The sequence below is a fragment of the Myotis lucifugus genome, unplaced genomic scaffold (assembly GCF_000147115.1).
Source record: "Myotis lucifugus unplaced genomic scaffold, Myoluc2.0 scaffold_34, whole genome shotgun sequence".
In the NCBI taxonomy this organism is placed as follows: domain Eukaryota; kingdom Metazoa; phylum Chordata; class Mammalia; order Chiroptera; family Vespertilionidae; genus Myotis; species Myotis lucifugus.
This window is the reverse complement of record NW_005871082.1, coordinates 2,197,608-2,219,900: the sequence shown is the minus strand read 5'-3', so window position 1 is coordinate 2,219,900 and position 22,293 is coordinate 2,197,608. Positions and strand designations below refer to the sequence as shown.

Below are 22,293 nucleotides of genomic sequence, written 5' to 3'. Positions count from 1 at the left end.
GGGGGCACGTCCCAACGCCGAATGGCCCTGGTCTATTCATAAAAGGGGGAGCCCTCAAACTTCCTATCGACTCTCCTTGAAGTGTGACAGGGGGGCGGTGCCCCACCCCCTTAATTGGCCGTACCGTGAGGCGTGACTGAAGGTGGCATCGCCAACCTCCCAATCGCCCTGCTCTGTGCATGACAGGGGGTGGCGCCCCAACTCCCCAATTGGCCCTGCTCTGAGCCCGACCAGGGGCTGCACCTAGGGATTGGGCGTGCCCTCTGCCACACCACCCGGGAGCAGGCCTAAGCCAGCAGGTCGTTTTCTCCCGAGGGGTCCCAGACTGCGAGAGGGCACAGGCTGGGCTGAGGGACCCCCTCTTCTCCCCTGAGTGCACAAATTTTTGTGCACCGGGCCTCTAGTATATATATAAAAGGCTATGTTGACTCACACATGCACAATCCATATAAAGCTCTTGCTGGCGCCAATTGCACGTGTGTCTTGATCTATCATTGTTGATCATGAATTTGGTTGACACTTCTATTATAGAGAAAGGGCGAATAGCGATATTAACATATTTCTTCTAATTAATTTTCTTTCAATGTGCACAAATCCATGCACCAGGACACCAGTATATTTAATAAAATGAGAGTGAGCTCTTCTAAAAAGGCATGAACCTCCCACAGGGCCTAAATCATATGCACAGTGAAGTATCTGGCACACAGTTCAGTGCCTAGAACATATTAGGAGCCTTAATACATGTTTAATAATTTTAATTATTAAATGAAAAAAAAAAGTGTTATGGAGAAAAACACAGAAGGCTGAGAAATCCACTGTGCCAAGGGGAGGTATGAAGTCTTTGCAGATCAGATACTATGGAGTGAACTGACAAGTGAAAAATGAGTATAAATCTATCAAACAAAAGATTTTCCCAATATTCCCAATCAAGGGACCAGTACATATTAAAAGTCATGAAGTTTTGAAAGGGGCTAGTGAGGACTGAGGCTAAAACACTGAATGGGAGCCACATGTAAAGGAAATCTATGTCAACTCTTCATCCATTCATTCATCAAATGTTTATGGAAACTCTCCTTGCTAGTCACTTTTTTAGGCACCAGATATATGACCATGAACAAGGTTGACAATGTCTCTGCTCTTAGAGCTTACAGTCTATACACACAAAATGGAATTTCATTGAGGTATCTGTGCTATAATAAACAGAAAACAAGATGTTATGCTGGGGAGGGATTTGAAGGAGTGCATTTTAGCCTTGGTAATTAGAAGGGGCTCTTGAGGAGAGGAAATGAAGTTGAAGCCTGGTGTTATAAAAAGAAGGAATGACCATGTAGCAATCTGAATGAAAATAAAAAAAAAATATTTCAAAGAGAAGGTCCTATGGTAAGAAAAAGACTGGCTCAAGGAATCAAAAAAACAACAAAGCCATGGTGGTGGTCAAAGATCATGTTAGGAAATGAAGTCCAAAGTCAGCAATAAGCAAATGTTTCCATAAACATTTGATGAATGAATGGATAGATAGTTGACATAGGTTTTCTTTACATGTGGCTCCCACTCAGTGTTTTAGCCTCAGTCCTCAATAGCCCCTTTCAAGAAGGCCAGGGGTTAGCTTTTGTTCTAGTACAGAATGAGTAAGTGATCTGATTGGACTCCATCCTGTAGGCCAGGAGAAGTCCATGAAAGAATGGCATGATCCGATTGGTACTTCAGATGGAGGCTCCATTGGTGAGCAGAGCATGGACAGGAAGGGCAATAGGAGGCTTAGGAAGGTCTATTAGTGAGGCTGTTGCAACTGTCCAGGTGACATGGTTAAGCTTGCTAACGATGGAAAGGATAGATCTAAGCATCACTTTAAAGGATTTGTAACCTCATTGTAAGCCTTTAAGTAAAGGGGTCCATGTTTAAATCAATTATCCACTGCAGAGCCTCGTCCAGGGCTTGCATTGTTCATTGTAAGATCTCAGTAATTAAGTGTGAAGTATAATTAAGGTGTACCACAACTTCTCTGTCCTAACCATTCTTCTGCATACACTCTTTGCTCAGTTCTCTTCCCTTTCTTCTGCTGGAAAGCCCAGAAATTCTAAGTCATGCAAAGTGAAGTGCACAGAAGCTGGGTGGCAGTTTCTGCTCTGTCATGTAATACTTGAATGACTTCAGTCAAGTCATTTATGCCTCTTTAGTTCTGATTACATCAGCTTTAAAAAAATGCTGAGGCTAACAATCATATAACTTGTCCTGCTGCTGCAGAGAAGTGGGGTGAGGATCAAAAGAGATCCTGAATTTTCTCAGCAATACTGTGAAACATTATTTTACAAATACCAAGCAATTTTAGAGAAATATACCAAAACTATGTCAATTACAAGGGGAAACTGGCCAAAACTTTAAATACTAATTTCAGGTGTAGTGTTTAATAGTGAATGAATTGCAAACATCTTGAGAACCTTATGTGCTAGCCATCTAGGGTAATTAAAGAGGAAGTAGTCACAGAAAAACAAATTTTCCGACCACTCAGTGTCATCTTCCTAAACCGAAGGACAACCTTCGGATACTTCTTTTTTGGACAAATTAAAGCTTTTCTTTTCATGACAAACCATCTTCAGTCACGGGCTCCTTGGGTAGTTAATGGTATCTTGTGATGATCCTTAACACTCTCCTCTCATTTTACTCTTGATTAAAAAGAAAGAAAGTGCGGGATCTAAGCCCTTGACTGATTTGCACTTCAATTTAATTTCTCCCGTTCTCTTTCCTCCTTCCTTTCACTGGATGAAAACTTCCATGTAATTAGGCTCAAAAACACTCATCAAATGGTTTGATTGAACTGTGGCACACTGAAGCTCTCTTGGAGGCTGCTGGGGTAGAGAGAGGGCAGGGCACCCTGGGAGGGAGTGCCATTCCTGGGATGGCATGGGCTCTGTGTTCTGGGATGGCAGTTAAGGGAAATGGTGTGAGGGTCTGGAGTAACTCGGCTGTCACTCTCTCTGATCCTTTTCTGCTGATATATTACTCCGGAAACTCTACTCTCTCAGTCTCCTTGTCCTCAGCCAAACAGGTGGCACCTGGAAAGCTTAAGCACTAATATGGTGTAGCAGAAAGAGGACTAAACAGAGAATCCAGAAACATAGGTTTTAGCCTTAACGTGTCCCTAACTTGAAAAGTATGATTTGGGAACCATCCACCAACTAACTCCCAGGCTATTAGTTTCTTTGCATGAAAAATAATTTGATTGAAAAAGGTCCCTCAAAACCTCTTCCAAGTCCAGTGTTTGATAATAACATAAATGCAATGCAGTTTTTGAATCCAATAAAAGTCTTTCATCAGAAAATTTTACTGGCATCCTCTCAGGGCCTGGTGTTCAGATGGGATGTCTACCTCTAAGTTACTGTTATGGAGATACCTTGCACAGGAAAATGAAGGCTCACTATCTCAGAATTGTCAGAGTGTTCTTTCTTACATGATAGGTGATCTAATAAGTTTTTAATAACTGAAAGATGATGGGTATAGCAGCACACACATAAAGTGACCCACTGGCATAGAAAACCAAGAAATAGGAAACATCTAAAAGAGAGGAATTGGCTACAGAGGGCCAGGGCTCCAGGTTTATATTCCTAATTCACATCAAAGCTGCCCCTCTCTCAGATTATAACTGACATGTTAATTTGAGCTCCCATGAAACAATGCACTGATAAATGGCATCAGGGCAGCAAGAAGCAGGGACTGAAGCATCCCTACACCTGTAATGCACAACAGGCTGAGTTCTCATGTCTAATCTTTACATTCCAGGTCAGGAGCTAATCAGTTTGCTCTCAGGACCTTTATGCTACATTATTTTTTTTATGACTCATACATTCACCCATACGTGCACGAACACACACATTCACCCGCATTGAAAACCATTGTCATTCTTAAAAGATTTATTTCATTAGTTTTACCCTCAAAATTAATGAACTTCCCACCATATATATGAAGAGCCAAGAATAAAAGTAGATTCAAAGGTGATTTAGTAGGAGTGAAGAGGTATAAATTTTGCCTATTGGTGGTGATAGAAAGATGAATATCAAAATTGCAATGACAAAGTGGTCAGGCCACTTTAAGATCATTAATTATAATCCTTTCATTTTGCAGTTGAGAACTAAAACCAGGAAGGTTTGGAGGTTTGCCTAGAATTATAATGTGAGGCAAAAGCCCATAGCAACTGTTGGAAACCAAATTTTCTGATAAATTAGTTTCTTACAGTGAATCAAAATGAGGTGGGTGAGTCACTAACGGGCTCCCTCATCAACAGAGCAGGCCCCTCATTCCTGGATCCTTGACTGAATATGTAACCACTCTCCACCAGCTGACCCTGGAACTTCTATGTGTTTCTAAAGGCATTTCAGAAAGCACAAATAATTGCCTATAATGATAAAATAGGGCTTGTGAATATAGCCAAGTGCTCTCAGCAGCTGCTTTCAACACCAGAGAACAGATTTTACCTTTGCACAGATTACCTGACCTAAAACTTCAATAAGTTCAAGGAATTAACTGCTTAGGAGGCAGAAGAACTCAAGTTAACTGCCTAACTCTCTGAGGCTCAATTTATTTTCCTGCAAATTCATGATAATATTAGTACCCTATTTGAAAGATAGTTGGTAAAGATTAAAAGAGGTAAGTTAAAGCATTTAGTTCAGTACCTGACCCAAAGTAAGTGCATACTGATATTTTTAGAAAATATTCATTGTCCCCATAATTAATATTGGCTCTAGGTAGAATATAAAAGCCCTTTAAAAAGAGCCAGGTATTGCATTTTCAAATACTACTTTGAGAATTTTCCCACCATCCTATCTAATAAAAGAGTAATATGCAAGCTGAACATCACTCCAACACACAAGATGGTTGCCCCCATGTAGTCAAAGATGGCCGTCCCACGTGGACACAAGATGGCCTGCAGGAGAGGACAGTTAGGGGTGACCAGGCCTGCAGGTGAGGACAGTTAGGGGCAACCAGGCTGGCAGGGGAGGGCAGTTAGGGGTGACCGGGCCAGCAGGGGAGGACAGTTAGGGGCAACCAGGCTGGCATGGGAGGGCAGTTAGGGGCAAAGAGGCTGGCAAGGGAGGGCAGTTAGGGGTGACCGGGCCAGCAGGGGAGAGCAGTTGGGGGTGACCAGGCCAGCAAGGGAGGGAAGTTAGGGGCAATCGGGCCAGTAGGGGAGCAGTTAGGTGTCGATCAGTCTGGCAGAGGAGTGGTTAGGGGATGATCCTGGCTGGCAGGCAAAAGCAGTTAGGGGCAATCAGGGAGGCAGGCAGGCGAGCGGTTGGGAGCCAGCAGTCCTGGATTGTGAGAGGGATGTCCAACTGCCCATTTAGGCACAATCCCCGGGATCGGGCCTAAATGGGCAGTTGGACGTCCCTCGAGGGGTCCCAGATTGGAGAAGGTGCAGACTGGGCTGAGGGACCAACACCACCCTCCCCCATGCACAAATTTCATGCACTGGGCTTCTAGTCCCAGATAATATTGCATAAATATTTAAATGTTAAAAACGCAGATCTGAATTTAAACTGTTTAGGTGTCCAACTTGGTTCTGCCACGTATTACCTTTTGACTTTAGACAATTAACTCAAACATTCTGTGCTTCAGTGTTTGCATTTGTAAAATGGGAAAACAACTGTACCTACCTCATAGGAGAAGTAAATAAACTAAGACTTTTAGTATAATGTCAGACATATTGAAAGAACTAAAAATGATATATTATTATAATAATTATTATTTAGAGTAAATGAGAAACTGTCATTCTTGTAGAAGTACAGAGGTCTCCTTTCTTGGTTTATTTTTAAAAGATTGAATTACCATTAATGAACACTCAAAGATATCCACCCAAATATGCAGAAATGGTGGTTCATGGAAAGAAGTTTAAAATAATCATTTCAAGAACAAAGATTTATAATAAAACCTCAACTATCTGAACTACAGGACTCTCCCTTCACCCAATTTATTCAGGAGGCTAAATTTTCCCAACAACTAAGATTTAACTCTTTAATCATCCTCTCAAACTTTTAATCAATCAGAATGCTGCTAAAATGGGCCCCAAGAATCTAAGAAGGCCTTGCTTTGTTTTATCTGTGATCTAATTTTTCATGAGGGCCTTTAGGGTTTTATGAAAACCAGGGGTTCAAAACAACTGAAGTGGCTGAGATAGCTATCACTTACAAAGAAGCCCCAAAGCCTTTGTGTCCATCACCGCTTGCTCATGAGAAGTCTGGGATTTCAGACCAGGAATTAAACGAACTGACGGTGGAAGCACATTTGATATTTTCAACCAGAGTGGGGCCTTTCATCTAGAGCCACTGAGGCAAGGACAAGTCTGGGGGAGCTAGTTATTTGCTTGTCATTGCCCTCATTCTGAAGATAACTGTCTGCCCAAAGGCCTGGCCATGAACCTGTGAGCCACCGCTATGCACTGCAACATGTCTCACAAGCTTTTCATTATCCGTGGAGCAATTTCAAATTTTAAAAAATGCTCATTTCTCTCTTTCTACCTCCTTGTTTGTGTGTCTGCAGACAGCCAGACCCTGCCTCTCTCCCTTCTATGACAACATCAAGTGACAAAAGGTGCAAGGCAAATAAATGTTAAGTAAAACATCGCCATGTTCAGTTAAACGCTGTGCTCCATCAAGCCTCTCTACTGCCTAGCAACCGTGGTGGCTCACCCTGAGTTCATTTTCATTTCCATGTGCCACACGGAAAAGCAGCCTAAATATATACCCCCAGTCCTGAAGCATATAATCTGTAAACTACAGGAACAGGCGGATCATTTCCATTAGTTTGCTATGTAGCAAAAACCACAATTTGCACCCAAAGTGTGTAATTATATTCAAATTCTGGAAGACTGCCTCAGAAATAGTTGAAATTCATAGTTTGGGGGAAAGTCACCCAGGAGTATTACACTGTTGTGTTTTAACGTGGGAAGGTGGTAGGGATATTTCAAAACAGCAAGACAAAGGAGGGTGAGAACAGTATCTCAGAAAATGTGGTTCATTGGTTTATAAGGCTTTCATGTTCAAATAGCCACTCAAAAGCTGGTAAGCAAGGGGTGGAGACTGGGGCAGAGAATAGGTCTTGAACAATAACTCAGTTGTGGCATCCAGATGGGAAATAGAGACAGGTGACTACACAGGCCATTTTCCCTTCTTTCTAACAAGTGAGCCCTGACCAGGACAGGCAGCATCTCCCTGCACAGAAATCTGAATCTGAGCTTATTTTTTTCACACAGAGGAAACCTCAGAACACCTCAAGAAGCCCTACCTCTTGGCTCAAAGCCAGGCACCTATTAGGAGAATTCACATGAAAAATTAATCTTTACAAAAGGCCAGACAAGTCCAACACTGGCGGAATCCATTCCTGTAGGACCTGATCTGGTTAAGGATCAATCTGCAGGAAGAGAGGTGGGAGACCATGTTGCAATTGGAGATAGGGTCTTGAAGAGGTGAGCAATTGGCCTTTGTGCAGTAAGTGAAAGAAGGGTGATGAAAGTGGATTCAGACTGCCCAGTTCCCATCTGAATCTAACACTGACTAGATGCCCTTGGCCAAGTCCCCAATTTGCCCATCTGAAATATCAGGTGGTCAGATAATCCCTAAGGTACCTATTATCCCTGAAGTACCAAGTTGGTGTGCTTTGAGGGATCCAGGATATTCCCTACTCTTTGCCTCATTTATAAACTACCATCCCTTATTCTCCTGGTAAATGGGAATCAATCATGTGGCACCTCACTCAATCATTTACTCATTCATTCAAAAAACATCTATCAGGTGTAAAAATTTGATCTGTCTGCTCTTTTTAATTAGTATCTCCTTGGGTCAGAATTTATTTATGAATGGGATACTCTCTTAGACATTTTGGAAAGGTGTGTCCAACACATTAATTGGAATGCTTCGTTAATCTACTCACTCTATTCCTGATGAAAGAGCTTGCTGGGTTTGTTTTCTGCCTGTTTCTTGAGATAATGGGCTTGTGGTATTGCAGACAAAACAAGAGCCTTGTGGTCAGAACGGGTCTGAATCCTGGCTCTACCACTACATTACATTAGTCAAGCCACTAAAGCTGCCTGAGTCTCACTGCTTTCATTTATGAAATGGTAGTAACCTTATTAATGGCAAAGGCATGTGAGGATTAAATGAAATCATACATGCAAAGTCCTGGAAGGGAGCCGGGTGAACAGTTAGGTATGCATAATATGTTGGTGTATGATCCAGGCAAGCCTTTCAGAACTAACTACAAATGTAAATAGAAATAAACCACTTGGTCTTTATAAATGCATTTGCTATTCTACCCTGGACTCTGATAGGGCTAAACACAGCAGAGCTGCTTAAACACAACACAGAGCTCCTTTCTAGTATTAATAAGGTGTGTTTAAATGAAAGCCGAGTTCTCCCCCTCTTGTCGTGACTCTGCGGTGAAGTTGGATTGTGGGCTTTAGAACATCACAGTGTGCCACTCTTGTACATTATGCTGCTTCTGTTGGAGTGGAAAAGAGAAAAGCGTGGCTTGTGGCTTTGGCATAACTTATTATGACAGCCAAGAAAACAGAACTATAAAGTACTGGAAGACCTGTGGGCTCAGGTTTAAGATACACAGTGGTGTCTTTAAAGACATACAGCTTGGAAAATCATGCAGACAGTGCTGAGAGCCATTTGGAGAGATCATCTAACTCAACCCTCTCATTGCAGAAATGAGGCAAAAATTAAAAAGACAGTTTTCCCCAGCTTAATGTGGTATCATGCACACTACACACCACACAGAAAACTACATGTAAAAGAAAAAGGATAGGTTGAGAGATCAAGATATCCTACATAATGTCTACACGATAAAAGATTAATACAATTTAAAAAATAATAATTTCATATTTAAAGTCACAGGGTGGGTCAGGGAGAAAACTAGGAGTAAGATCTATGTCCCAGCATAACGTCTTATCCATAAGAATGCTGATTTTACATTCGGGCTCCACAAAGTCAACTCTAAGGGTTCCAGCATCATAATGTGCTTCCACTTCCCTTGTAACCCTTGAGTCCTGGTAAGTAAAAGTATCAGAAATGTCATATAAGGAGTTGTCCATTTTCAGATCTGAAAATGGTAGTCCTAAAAGATCTGTCTTTTCCTAGTATAAACTAGATTATGACTTATAGTTTTTAATGGCTACTAGGCATCATATAGGAATGTTTAAATTCTATACAAGTTTGCTAGAAACAAAATCCAATTCTAAATTTCCAAAATGGTCTCAGAATATTTCTTGGAATCCTCACATCCTTTTCACTTCACCAAATTGCTGAGCTTCTAATCAGTTTGTTATAATTTCTTATTGTAGGCTAACATTTCCCTGGCATGGATTTCTACATGTTATCAAAAAGCAAAAACTGATCACATATATAATTTTCTCTTAGTGCCAAAAACAAGGAAATGCAAGTTAAGGCTTTCTCCTTTACATTTCCCTAAAGAAGTAGTGAGTAAATGAAGTAACCCATAGAGGGCAAAAGTGTTACTCCGGTAGGGAAATGAAGATTAGAATATTTGTGTTCTTTTAGCTCAAACTACCAACCAGCAAACAGTCAACACTGGAGCTCAGATTTATATAAGCAACTGAAAGAACGTCCTCATTGAAATATTTCTTCTGAAGTATTTAATCTCCACACAGTGTTTTACAATGTACTTATTCAACTTCCCACACAATTCTGTGACATATGTATGTTATTATTATTGCCATTCTCCATGAAAAAATGAAGACATTGAGTCTTAGACAAGCCTTGTGACTTATCCAGGTTCACAACATTCCTAAGTGACAGAAAAAAGATTGGGACGTATTTCCTCCAGCCAATCCTGTGAGTGATGGCTCCCACCCCACCTAACACTACACTGCCCGTTAGAACTCCGTTATCATAATAAATATCTTCATATTCTTAAAGCACATGTTCTTAAAATCATTTTTCAGAAGTATCTGAATGCAGAAAAAAACAAAACAATCTGTTTCCTTTCCCTAAAGAGTTAAATACCTTGCTTGGGATTTATAACTGCAAGGGTATTACAATTACAAGACATTTCTTCAGTCATCTCACCCAAACCTCATAATCATGTCATGAAGGAGACAGATTTTTGCATATTTATAGTTTAAAATGAACTTTCACAACATAAAAATCCAACAGAAAAAAAGAAATTGATACTTATTTTTTCAGCTGCCAAAAACATGGTTATTTCTATTAATTAAATCTGCTCTTATTCAATGAAAGATGAGATGTGAAAGGAGTTGGTGGTATGTGTCTAGGAAAAGAAAATAGTGAGCAACTGTAGTTCATAAAGGAAGACCCTGCAAGGGCAGGAATGGCCCTGGCCTGGGATGGCAGCAGGTCAAGAAGAGAGAGCTTTAGAATGTGGACATTGGAGTCTGTCTGCAGAGCATGTGGCTATAGTCAGAATTAGTATACAAGCACATCAAGGTGCAGACTCAGTCACACAAGATCAACTAGAAGGAAAGCAAACACAAGTGTTAACTGAACCTGCTGGTGCTGTGTTCTCCGTATATATATTGTACATCAATAGAATATTTCCTCTTGAGGCACCATCTTATCAATTTTGTAAATTGCTACCACTGTTCCTGAAGTTTTATTTTTTCATTGTGAAAGTTTGAGTTCAATAGAGATTCACAGAATAGTACAAATTTACTTCTTTCCCAATGACAGAGTCTGGGGAAAAGGGGAAGGAGAAGGAGTATCATGGGCTAATTTATGCCACCCTCCAAAAAAAATTATACATTGGAGCCCTGATCCCCAATGCTTCAGATTGTGACTGTATTTGGAGATAGTGCCTTTTAAAAGGTGATAAAGTTATAATGAAACATTTGGGTGAGCCTTAACCAATAGGACAAGTGTCCTTATAAGAAAAGGAAATTTGAACATATAGGGAAATGTCAGGGGTGCATGAACACAGATGAAAAGCCATATGAGGACACAATGAGAAGGAATCAATCTACAAGTGAAGAAGAGAGAGTTCAGAAGAAACCAAATCTACTGACACCATCATCTTGGACTCCTAGCCTTCAGAGCTGTGAGAAAATAGGTTTCTGTGGTTTAACCCACCAGGCTGTGATTTTATTTAAGGTAGCCCTAACAAATTAATACAGGAAGGGAAATATGAATAAGTTCATGGTTTGTCTTCAAACATTTGCTTCCCTCCCAGATGATACAAGGTCCAGAGAGGCAAGCTTTCTGAGATCTGGTAAATTCATTCACTAAAATGTAAAATGAAATGTGTTACTTCTTCCAGATTAAAAAAAATCAGACAATAAAGGAATAAAATTTTTACTATGGAATTCCAGCCATCCATCAGTTTGGTAAGGATTCCCCTGACCCTGAAAAGAATTGTTCCAATGATCTCATCTCCTCTCCCTATGATATGGCAGCCCTCAGCTTCACTCCAACCAATGATCAACATTGAAAGTCCTAAAGAAACGTACCCTACAACATTACAAACATCCTATGCTGGTTTATTAAGAACATATTAATCTCCAGACCTACCACTTGCCAGCAAATTTTAGAGAAGAAAAACAATGCATCTGGAGGAGAGAGAAAAGGAGAAACTGATTTAATTAATTTATCACCAAGGCCAAAGGCATATACATCTTATCTTTTTATCTGTCAACCAACACTATGAATTATTCAGCAAACTGAATCCCAAGAAGGAAGGGGGAGAGAAAGTGGTTAGAAAGCAGCTGGCAGAGCAGAAGAAACTGCTCAATAGATCAGTGCAAAACAAGCCCCATGGCTGGGAAAACTTGAGGCAGTTGTCTGTGACAATGAATGAGCAGTCTAATTCCTTACAAGAAGGTCCTGGCTAATATGCCACAAGTGGGACCACCATCACTTCTGCTAAGATGATTCAGATAGGATATATATCTCCCCACCACCACCACCACCACCACACACACACACACACACACACACACACACACACACACCCTAGTTTCTGAGCAAGAGACTTTCCTCTAAATATATTGTGGTACTTTCCCTTTTAAAGTTGAGTTATGTTCTCTATTAGTTCTCCCAAATGCCTTGAGTCAAGAAAGTCTGTTATATTATGGAGGATAAAATGCAAGACACATACTAGACCCAGGATCCTTAGAGAAACCTGTTTTCTAAACTCTAAGTATTAAAGCATTTATCTTTAGACAGATAGACATCGGACTTCTTAAAGGCAAGTGAGAGGAAAAGAAATATACAAAACTCCCAAGGTCAGTAAACAAATGTATTTTAGTATTTATGTGTCCCATACCACTAAACTACTTAGGAGCTTTGATAAGCATGATATTTAAGTATGGTAATAAAGTTAAGGATGAAAAATACCTGTAGGGGTAACTGGAATAATAGAAAAATGTAAATTTTCATTTTATAAAGGAATAATTTATATCAATTAATATGGTGTGATATCTGGGTCTCTCCCCACCCCCCGACCCCCTATTTTTTACGTGACAGAAGCACTTATCTTAAATGATCAAAATACTTCTGAAATTCTCCCTAGCTGAACACCACAATATCTCATTTAGTTTTATATCCTTAGCAAATAGCACACAGACTGGCACATAGTAAATACTCAAGGTTGATTGAATGACTATTGAATAGATCACAAAAGAAAGACGGGAACCTCCGAGAAGGGGAGAAGCTTACCAGATTCCAGTTCACAGGATACTTAATTAATTCTCTCCTAAGACACAGTCCTAACTGGAGACTTTTTTGGGGTACCCCAGGCAGGTGTGACTTTGTCTCCGCAACCCATAAAGGAGCTTGGCCTTTTCTAGGGTGCCCTGGATAAAGACTGTAGGCAGATCTATACATAACTCTCTAAAGACTGGAACCGAGCCTGGGTAAAAGCTGTTTGGAGAATTTCTGTTTCTTCTATCTGTCTTAGTGTAAATCCCACTATAGGGCAGTTTGGTTTGGAAGAGTGTGTGTGTGTGTGTGTGTGTGTGTGTGTGTGGCAACCACTTATTAAAAGGGCAACTCTGAGGAGTTGTTTTCTTAGGAAATGGCCAAGAGTAACAGAAAACAATCAAACAAACAAAATCTCCCTTCAGTCCAAAGAAAGTTCTTGGACTCATGCCTCTAGTGTTTAATTTTATACCAGAACAAAGGGCATTTACTTGTTCACAGACAATGGAGACTGCTGCTTTTAACTCTGGAATAAGGTTGGCAGAAAACTATTAGCACAACCATTAGTCTCATAGTGCTATGCCTCCTACCACCACCGCCTTCCAAAAGATTTTTAAAAACAATTGCTATTAACTAAGTCTTTGTCTTGGACTAGGGGACTAGCAAGTGTACTTCCAGTAAGAATGAGAGGCAAGTTAGCAAAGCACTGAGGGGGTCTACTGGCCCTTTCAGGACTCAAAAGGTCTCAGTTTGGAAGGGGAACTGGAATCAAAGGTTGTTGATCACTACTTCTCTTGATTTCCAGCTCAAAAACATTAATTAAATATGAAAGAATCCTACTTAATATAGATGCATTCAGTCTCCAAGCCCAAATCAATGGGATGGATGGGATTTTAGGATTGAAAGAGGATACTGAAGAGTCAAATTCAGGAGCTTTCCTATCTTAGCCATGCAGACCCCTGAGGAGTTTACTGCATCTTATAGCTCTGATGGATCTGGGGGCCTTTGCTGGGATCTCTAGTCATTTACTTGCTTTGTTCTTCTTTTCCATCATACTGGATCTTATCAGATGCAGGGTAATGAGAAACCAGACTGGGAACCAGTCAGAAAGATTTAGAAGGTACTGAGCAAATGCATACTTGGAGAAGTGAAGTAAATAGAGAAGAGTGCTTAACCTCTGCAAGACTCAACACCTTTAGGACAGAGAGAGGGAGAGGGGGGAAAGAGAGAAAGAAAAAGGAGGGAGGGAGGGGGATGGGAGGAGAGAGAGAGGGGAGAGAGAGAGAGAGAGAGAGAGAGAGAGAGAGAGAGAGAGAGAGAAACTTGACAGATTTAGGAACCCCTGGGAAGTAGAGCTCTGTAAATTCCATCACTGAACTCCTAGCTGCTTTTAACCCTTTACATCCTGAACAGGAAACATCCAGACCCTGCCAGCCTCTAACCTCTAATGCATAAGCTTCATCTCCCTGCTGATCATTTACGCTAATTAGCAAAATTTAGCTAATTATTGCTGAGTGTTTCCATGTTTAAGTATGGCTCTTAGTAAAAGTCTGTCTGGCTTCCCCCACCCCCCACTTCCCTTCTTTTCTTTCCCACTCTTTACAATCTCACCTCCACTCCTAGTCCCTCTTCCCCTTTGGAGCTAACAGTTTCCATTATCAATGAAATTGCTTTTGCTTTTTGGGTTGGTGTGTTTCTTTCCTCTCCTAGTTTTTTTGTTTGTTTGGGGAGGGAAGGGGGGAGAGGCTGCTGTGCTTTTTTAAAGAAAGCCTATATCAGCCTCAGCAGGAGTCACAGAAAAAACAGCAACCAGATCAAGATCAAGCATTCCCTCCTCCCCACCACCCCCCTCTACCAGCCCTACAAGCTCTGAGCTGTTTGACAACTCCATCAAATGAAATTTAAAGAGAGCCAGAAAGAGCCAGAATACGTGCTGGCATTTTTTCAATGTGCTTCCACTAAAAGCTACAGACAGCACGGAGCAGAAGCCCAGGGCTAGGAGGCAGTGGGAAGAACTGATGTTCCCAATGGGGTCTGCATGCTATAGTTCTTCAAAATACAAGCTAGGGCAGGGGACCTCTGGTGCATTCACTCCTCCAGCTCCCTGGAGGGCTGCTCCTGTAGCCCGGCTCTGTGATTCCTACTCTCCTCGCATTTGGAGTGGAGTGCATAGTAAACAAATAACGAAGCTCTCTCCCTTAGAACATTTTACTACAGCAAGCTCCTACCTTAGAGGCAGACACCACCTTTTTCAAGGCAGCCTGCACAGAGCTGAATATATTTTTAAAAGCCATAGATCTCTTCTTTCAATAGCTATGAAGGGAGGATTTCACATCAGACACGCACTGTTTAAACAAGCCCACCCATGCTACCTTCAACTGAAATAGCATTTGCATAAATGGTGGAATTAAAGTTACTATAATTTACACTTGGGTCAATTATAAATGGACTTTGCCTTGTCTATAGATTGCTTCCTCTCTGGTAGCAATATTAGATATGCAGTTTTTATGATAGCTACTCTTTCTATCAAACATGTGGACAAACCTAAAGCTGCCCAAATGAATAATAATGGCCACTGGTTATTAATTATATTTTCTGCCTTCAGCTACTCTTCCCCCTCCTGGTGACCTTAACCACACAGGCCACTTTCCAGCAGTTCAAACAACTTCTAGCTGAAGACCTAAGAATTCTTGCTATCGGCTATTTCCCCATGACTAGCTCCCAAAGAAGAAGGGTGAAAGCAAGGTGAATGAATGAATTCTCAAAGTGCAGCACTGGGGACTTATCTGTAAGTTGCCTACCATCCTGTGGGAGGGGGCAGTGAAAGGGGTGGAAGGTTGAAAAGGGAGGAGAATGTGGTGTTGGTGCAGGGATGGGTAAGGGAGCCAAAGAGAGGAGAATGCATTAGAGGAAATTGGGGGGCGGGGGCAGAAAGCATTAGCATTAGTCTTTAAGGGGAAACTGGTCATTTTCTTCCCTCATGCACATGTGATGCTTTTCATCATTTAGAATGCCATTTTTCACTCTCTTCCCACCCTTGACATTACCTGAAAGCCCTGAAAGGCGAATGGGTTAAGGAACCGCTATGCCCCATTAAAAGGATAAAGAGCAGAAAAACCCACCGTGCCCTCCTCGCAGGGAAACTGGGGAGCGATAGATAGAAATAGGCACTGAGTGATGCTTGCTGCCATGGAAATGGTGCTCGTGCTGAGAGTGAGACCCCGGCGAGGAAGAGGAGGAGGAGGAGGAGGAAGCTACATTAGAGGAACTCCACACAGAACTGATGATACATCCCCAGAAGAGGGACCAGATCCCAAGCGTCCAGGCCGGCCGGCGAGGAGGGCTCCGTCTTGGGTGGATTCTCAGGTGCATGGTCAACGCACTGGACCACTACCGATGGGCAGTTTGAATCCCAGCCAGTGAGGAATAATGAAGTTCATGATGCCCAGGGGCCCATCATAGCAGGAGGAAGACTTGTCCAAATTGTAGAAAGAGGGAAGGAATAAGCACTTTCAAGGCAGGTGATGAATCAGTTAAAAAAAAAAGATACTACTAAAAAAAAAAAGTAAAATAGAAGGCAGAAGCCCCCCTTTTCCAGGGGCTTAAATTTAGGACGCCAAAGTCCCCCCGGGTAGAGTAGCCCTCCTAGGGAGCCCCGTAATGCCCAACATGTCACGGGAGGCACTGGGCTTCCTCCTGATCTCTAAGCAACTCAAGTCTGATGACTTAGCTGCATGCTCCTAGAAGCCACATAGAGGAAAGGTGGAAATGAAGGAAGAAGAGCAGGTGGCAGGACACCCAAGTAGGTTCAGGTTAGTTTATCCCAACATCCAAGCAGTTTGAACATTTTTTTTCCCACTTCCATGCGATGCAATGCAGAAGTGCCAAGCAAAAGGGGGTGCAGGTGGGAGACTTCTTCACCCGTTTGTAGTTGTCTCGGCGGAAGGGCAGGGAGGCTGTTAACCCTGCACTTTCTGGAAGAGCTCCACGGAGCCTCCGCTGGCTTCCCGGGTTTAGCAGCAGCAGCAGCAGCAGCAGGAGCAGCAGCAGCAGCAGCAGCCGCCGCCGCCGGAGGAAGAGAACCAGGAGGACCGGAGTGAAAGAGGAAAGGCAGAGGAACCCAGCGCAGAGCAGCCACCCAAACCAACGTGGCACGGGGTGGAGAGAGGTGGGTGGGCGAGCAGGGAGAGCAGGAGAGGAGGTGCCCGCGGGCGGGCGCTTGCAAAGTGCGCAGAACTGGGAGGCACAGGTGAAGTGAAGCGAAGAGTTGGGGAGCCAAATTCACAAATGGGCAAGTCATATGCAAATCGCGCACTCCCGAGAGCAAATCAGCGCAGCCCGAGCGCTCTGCCGAGGGACTGGCTGGCTCCGGAGGAAGGCGGGGTGAGCGCCCGGAATCCCAGCCCTCCCCATTCAAATACCCGAGCTAGTCTACACCCCAAGCCTCCCGGCACACACCGCCCCTACTCACACCCCCTGCTGCACTCTGCTTCCCTCCCAGCACAGTGAGCTCCAGCGTGTGAGTGTGCGTGAGACTGAGAGGCAGACAGAGGGACACTGAGCCGTTTTATCACCCTTTCCTCCTCCTCTCCCAAGCACCTGAAGCCAAACTCTCAAGATTAAGGCACCTTTTACAATTCCGAAAGAAAAATGCAGGCAAAGCTGAGGCTGAAGTATCCCCAAATAGAATAAATATAAACCCCCTGAGTCAGCAGGAGCCAAACGCTGTAGTGGCTGCAGGCAGTGGGCACCTCCCACCCCTCACGCTCCCGCCCTGGATGGTGGTCAGCACCTTGGTCAGCACCCTGTGGCCACTCTCCATAAAGATGCCTCTCCAGGGGTTAAGATGACCAAGGTCCCAACCCTAGGAGCAAATGGTGGGAACTTTTCACAGTCTCTCTGAAGAGATGTGGTCCCCGGACTCCAGAGGGTGAGGGGTTTGGAAAAGGTAGCTTCCAACCAGGTGGACAGGAAGTGCCTGGCATTCAGGAACCAGAAGTTAGGGTCCTAGCTGGCTGTCCTGGTCAAAGAACTTCAGAAGGGGTGATAGCTGAGTCTTCTGGCAGAAGAGGAGTGGGGACCTGTCTAGGACTTTCCTCAGAGACAATGCCCCAGATGGGTGAAGCCTCCCGGCTCCAAGGCATTGGGCAGCAAAGAAAGCACAGCTTTTCCATCCAGGCTGAACCTGCAGGGGAGAGCAGGAGTGGCAGAGAGAGGCTTGGTGCTCCTGTCCTGGCCATCTGTGACTCCAGGAGGAAGCTGACCAGGGTTCTGCCAGGGAACAGTGACATTCTGGACAGGTGGCTTCCACCTCACCCCACCCCCCTTCCTCCTATTCCATCTGATGTGCTGGAAGCACAAACCTAACAGGCAGCCCTCCTAGACCAGGGGGCTTGCTAGCTTTGACTCCTTCCTTCACAGTCATTTGGCCAATTATATTTTTGGAAGGGGAGAGGGAATTTAAATTATATAATATATACTAGCCACTTGCATATATATATATGTATATATACATATATATATACATATATATATATACATATATATACACATATATATGTATATATATACATATAGAGAGAGACAGAGGCAGAGAGAGACACAGAGAGAGACAGAGAGGAGTATTTAGGTGGCATTTTCTTTTTAAAATATATTTTATTGATTTTTTACAGAGAGGAAGGGAAAGGGATAGAGAGTTAGAAACATCAATGAGAGAGAAACATCGATCAGCTGCCTCCTACACCCCCCCCACTGGCGATGTGCCCGCAACCAAGGTACATACCCTTGACCAGAATCGAGCCTGGGACCCTTTAGTCCATAGGTCAATGCTCTATCTACTGAGCTAAACCAGTTAGGGTGGCATTTCTTTTTTTAAAGGAGCTGATAGCACCTATTATAGTCCTGCTCTCAAGGACATTTCAAACTCTGTAACTGAGAATAAAGGACAGGGGTTAAGACAGTCCTATTCATCCTTGGGACACCCCAAAGAAGGACTAAGGAAGTTAGCATCATGTGTCTTTCTAACAGATAAAGATACCAAACCTATAGATGTTTTGTCTTCAAGGTCAAATATCAAGTCCATTTCAGATTTATGGTGGTGACTTGGGATTCTGGTTCTGAACTCAATGTTCTCCCAAGGCCCATGTTTTCAGTGGTAAATGCTGCAGAGTCATCCAAACTGCTCTGATTCTCAGCTGTGAGGGGATCTTCATGGGATCCATCCAGAATCCCTCATTCAGTGTCTTTCGTGCCCTTGGGTAGCAGCCAAGAAACACTATGTCTTAAACTAGCAACATGTACCTAGAAACACCACAGCAAGCAACGGGAGTGGTTTATGGAGACTCGATTTAAACCTCAATATCTTGCTCTGTAAAATGTGGATAATGCTTTCCCTCATGAGGTTATTGGGTGTTTTAAATGAGATAACATATATACTGCATCTGGCACAGCACCTGACAAAGAGTGGCAGTACTCTTTGTTCAATAAAAAATAAGCTAAAATTCCAAGAAAGTTAAGTAGATATTTAGGGTCTAATTATTAGTAGAAAAGTCAGAAGGGAAATTCTTATCCTAAGCATCATCCCTTAAGGTAGATGATAGTTCTTATTCAATCCAACCACCCCTTTTGTCCTCCACATGGAATCCCACTGCACTTCGGACTCATTCAAACTCTGTAACATGCTTTTAAGAGGACTTAAATGACCTGGCTTATGCCTAATTCTCCAACACCATCTTCTGCCAGATGACCCCTTACTACCCTCCAGTCGCCCACACCTTCTTTCTGCTCTTTGAATGTGTCAAGTTCTTTCCCCTTTCCCAATTCCAAACCTTTATACTTGCTGGGTCCTCTTATCTGAAAGATGTTTCTCCCAGATTTTCATGTGATTGGTTCATTTCAGGTGTCACTGGCCTTCATAGAAAGTCAGCCATCACACCCCTGAAAGGCACTTTGCCTTTTCTATTTCCTTCACAACACTATCCACTTTCTGAAATTATTTTATCTATGTCTGTTCATAGTCTAGCTAGCTCCTTAATAAGATTGTAAGCTCCCTGAATGCTGAGCTTTTGTCTTATCCCCTACTGTATCTTCTGTATTTGGCACATAGTAGATCCTCAGTAAATATTTGCTCAATTAATGAATCCAATGAATTAACTGTCAATCTCATATTCATATGTTCTTATATCATTAGTTTCACTGATGCATTTATCTGCCTTTAGTGACATCGATCCTCAGAGATGCACATTCTCAGAATTGATTAAGTTGACCACCTATCCAAATAACCTTGCCATTCTGTCCTAAATTGGTGCTGAGTGTTGGAGCCTGTCTCTGACTTTGTCCCAGGGAAACATGGGAAGCTTTGCCGGACCTTGCAATTAATTCTCTGCTAGGCAACAAAGCGAAAATAAATCCTTAATGCAGTACAAAATCTGGAAATGCTACTGGCTTGTCACAGCTGGAGCTATTCATTTCACTTGTCATACTTATAATTTATTTATTTACTTTTTTGCAAAATGTCAAAAGAAGTAGCTAAGGATTCCAGGAAGGCTAATTCCATTTGGGGAACCAGTTGAATATTGAGAAAACTTATAAGAGAGCAAATATGAGACTGATTAATTTTTCTTCTTTCACTCCAGAGAGAAAATCCACAGTTCTCCTGATAAAACGCATGTCCTTCTCCATTTAATACATTGATGATTTCTTTTCTTATTTGTTTCTTATCCCTCCTGTCTCTTCCTCTAGTCAGCACATTCCTACCTCAATTTATTTTTCTAATTCCCATTCTTTTCAGATCTATTAGAGTTTATAATAGGATGCCTTATTAAATTATATATATATATATATAATTTTAAGCTCCAGTGATACCTTCTAAACACTGTCTGCACCTAGGGGTCAGCTGAACAGGATTCCTCATCAGCTGCACTACCACCAACAGCCACCTCACCAACAGCCACCTCTTCCCTTCTGAGTTGTCCCTAGTGAGTCCTGGAGTGAGAACACTTGCTGCAGGATGAAGATGCAAACCCACTTTTAAGACAAATAAGAAGAACAATAGATATAGAAGCATTATGCTCAACACAGATTTAAAGTAGAAAAGTACAAATAATTTCACAGGTCCACTTGGATAAAACCCCATGACATCCTAACCAGACTCTGTGGAGCTTGCAGTTTCTGAATGGAATGCAGTTTAAACAAACAAACAAAAAACCTGTAATTGGATTTGGCTGGTTAATAGCTGGGTTTCTCTATTATTCCAGATTTCAGAATTTGGGATTATAGATCTCCTTCCCCTGCTTTTTAAAACTTCCCCCTCCTCCCCACCTCCCAGGAAACTGTTCCAAGATGAGGTAGAAGAATCTGTACCCATCTGAGCCTTTTTGTCTTGCTTTGGTCTGTACTTCTGCTATTAAGTAGTCTGAAGAATCTTTTGGCTTCTACAATAAGCCTCGTGATAGTACTTAATGGTATCAGGTGCCAGGAACCTAATGTGAAGTTGCCCTGTCAGTCTCTCACAATACATTTTGTCCCTCCACATGCCTCTTCTCACCTGTGCAGACGCTGACTTTCCACCTCACTGCCAACAGTAGACAGCTGTCACATTGTTTGTCACAGACACATCTAATATGACTGCGCAGACACAGAAAGCATTGAGCAGTCTGTGTCTGTATAAACCCTAAACTCTTGGGCGAGGGCGAGGGTCCTCTTTTTCTAAATACAAAGTGTAGGCATCCTTACTTTCTTTCTCTCTCTCTGTGCAGGGTTCCAACAGTAAGTGTGGAAAGAAGAAAAACAAACAAACAAAAAACTAAACTCTCATAATGTGAAGTGAAATAAAAATCCTGAAAAAATACAGGTGACTGTTAACACAGCTATAAATATACCCACTGGTTCCTGGGACACTATAAAATAGTCAAACTTTGCTTTATTATAGTCAGTAGATTTATTTATAGCCACATAACTCATCCTTTCTGCTCATTTATTTAAGAAAGCCATCCTGCAAAAAGTAGATTTTGATTATATTTTCCAATTGGGGGCATAAAAGGGAGCTTTATTCTTTTAAGCATCACTCCTAAATGTACTAGTACTTGATTTTTTTAAAAGACAATGATGTCCCCATATAACTTTATAGTTTAGGGAATGCACATATTGCTTCTGTTCCTTTAACGTATCCCTCTTATAGTTTGTCCTCCTTGTGGCTGAAATGGGGATATAAGGAGTTTGGATGTTGAAAAAAATCTCTTTTAGGAAATTTTCCAAATCACTAGAATTTTAATCAATGGGGCTGGAATATCCATTTCCTTGGAATCTTACACATTTCTACAAGGATTGAGGAAAATATGAAATGTTCCTGTGTAAGCCTTAACCTGCTTCCACTGAAGTCCAAGTACAATTATTGTATCTTGGAAGCAAATTTTCCTTTTACTCAAGGACAGGAATCAATTAGTTCCTTAGAGAGATTTGGACATTTGAACCCATTAGTCTTCACTAAGTTGACATTGGATTTCAGAGATCTAAACTTCCTATCCTCTGCACCACGTAAATCTTTACCCAGATTTAAGGACTCAAACCAAATGAATGCTGTATACAGTAACAGAAGTAATAATATCATGTGTATCTTTATAGGGTGATAATC

At 42.1% G+C, this 22,293-nt stretch overlaps 1 protein-coding gene across 5 annotated transcripts in view; it reads right to left on the bottom strand.

Moving 5' to 3' along the window:
• NRXN3 (neurexin 3) overlaps window positions 1–22,293 on the bottom strand; it is a 1,457,090-nt gene that overhangs the window by 500,778 nt on the left and 934,019 nt on the right. The window contains exon 1 of one of the 5 annotated variants that reach the window (XM_006086966.3): window positions 15,785–16,964. The exons of 2 other annotated variants lie outside the window; for them this stretch is intronic. In XM_006086966.3, the coding sequence (XP_006087028.1) occupies window positions 15,785–16,034 (250 nt within the window). In that variant the 5' untranslated portion in view covers window positions 16,035–16,964. Of the gene's footprint in view, window positions 1–15,784; window positions 16,965–22,293 lie in introns of those variants that run through there. 2 more of the 5 variants (XM_006086967.3, XM_006086968.3) reach the window with 2 other exon arrangements.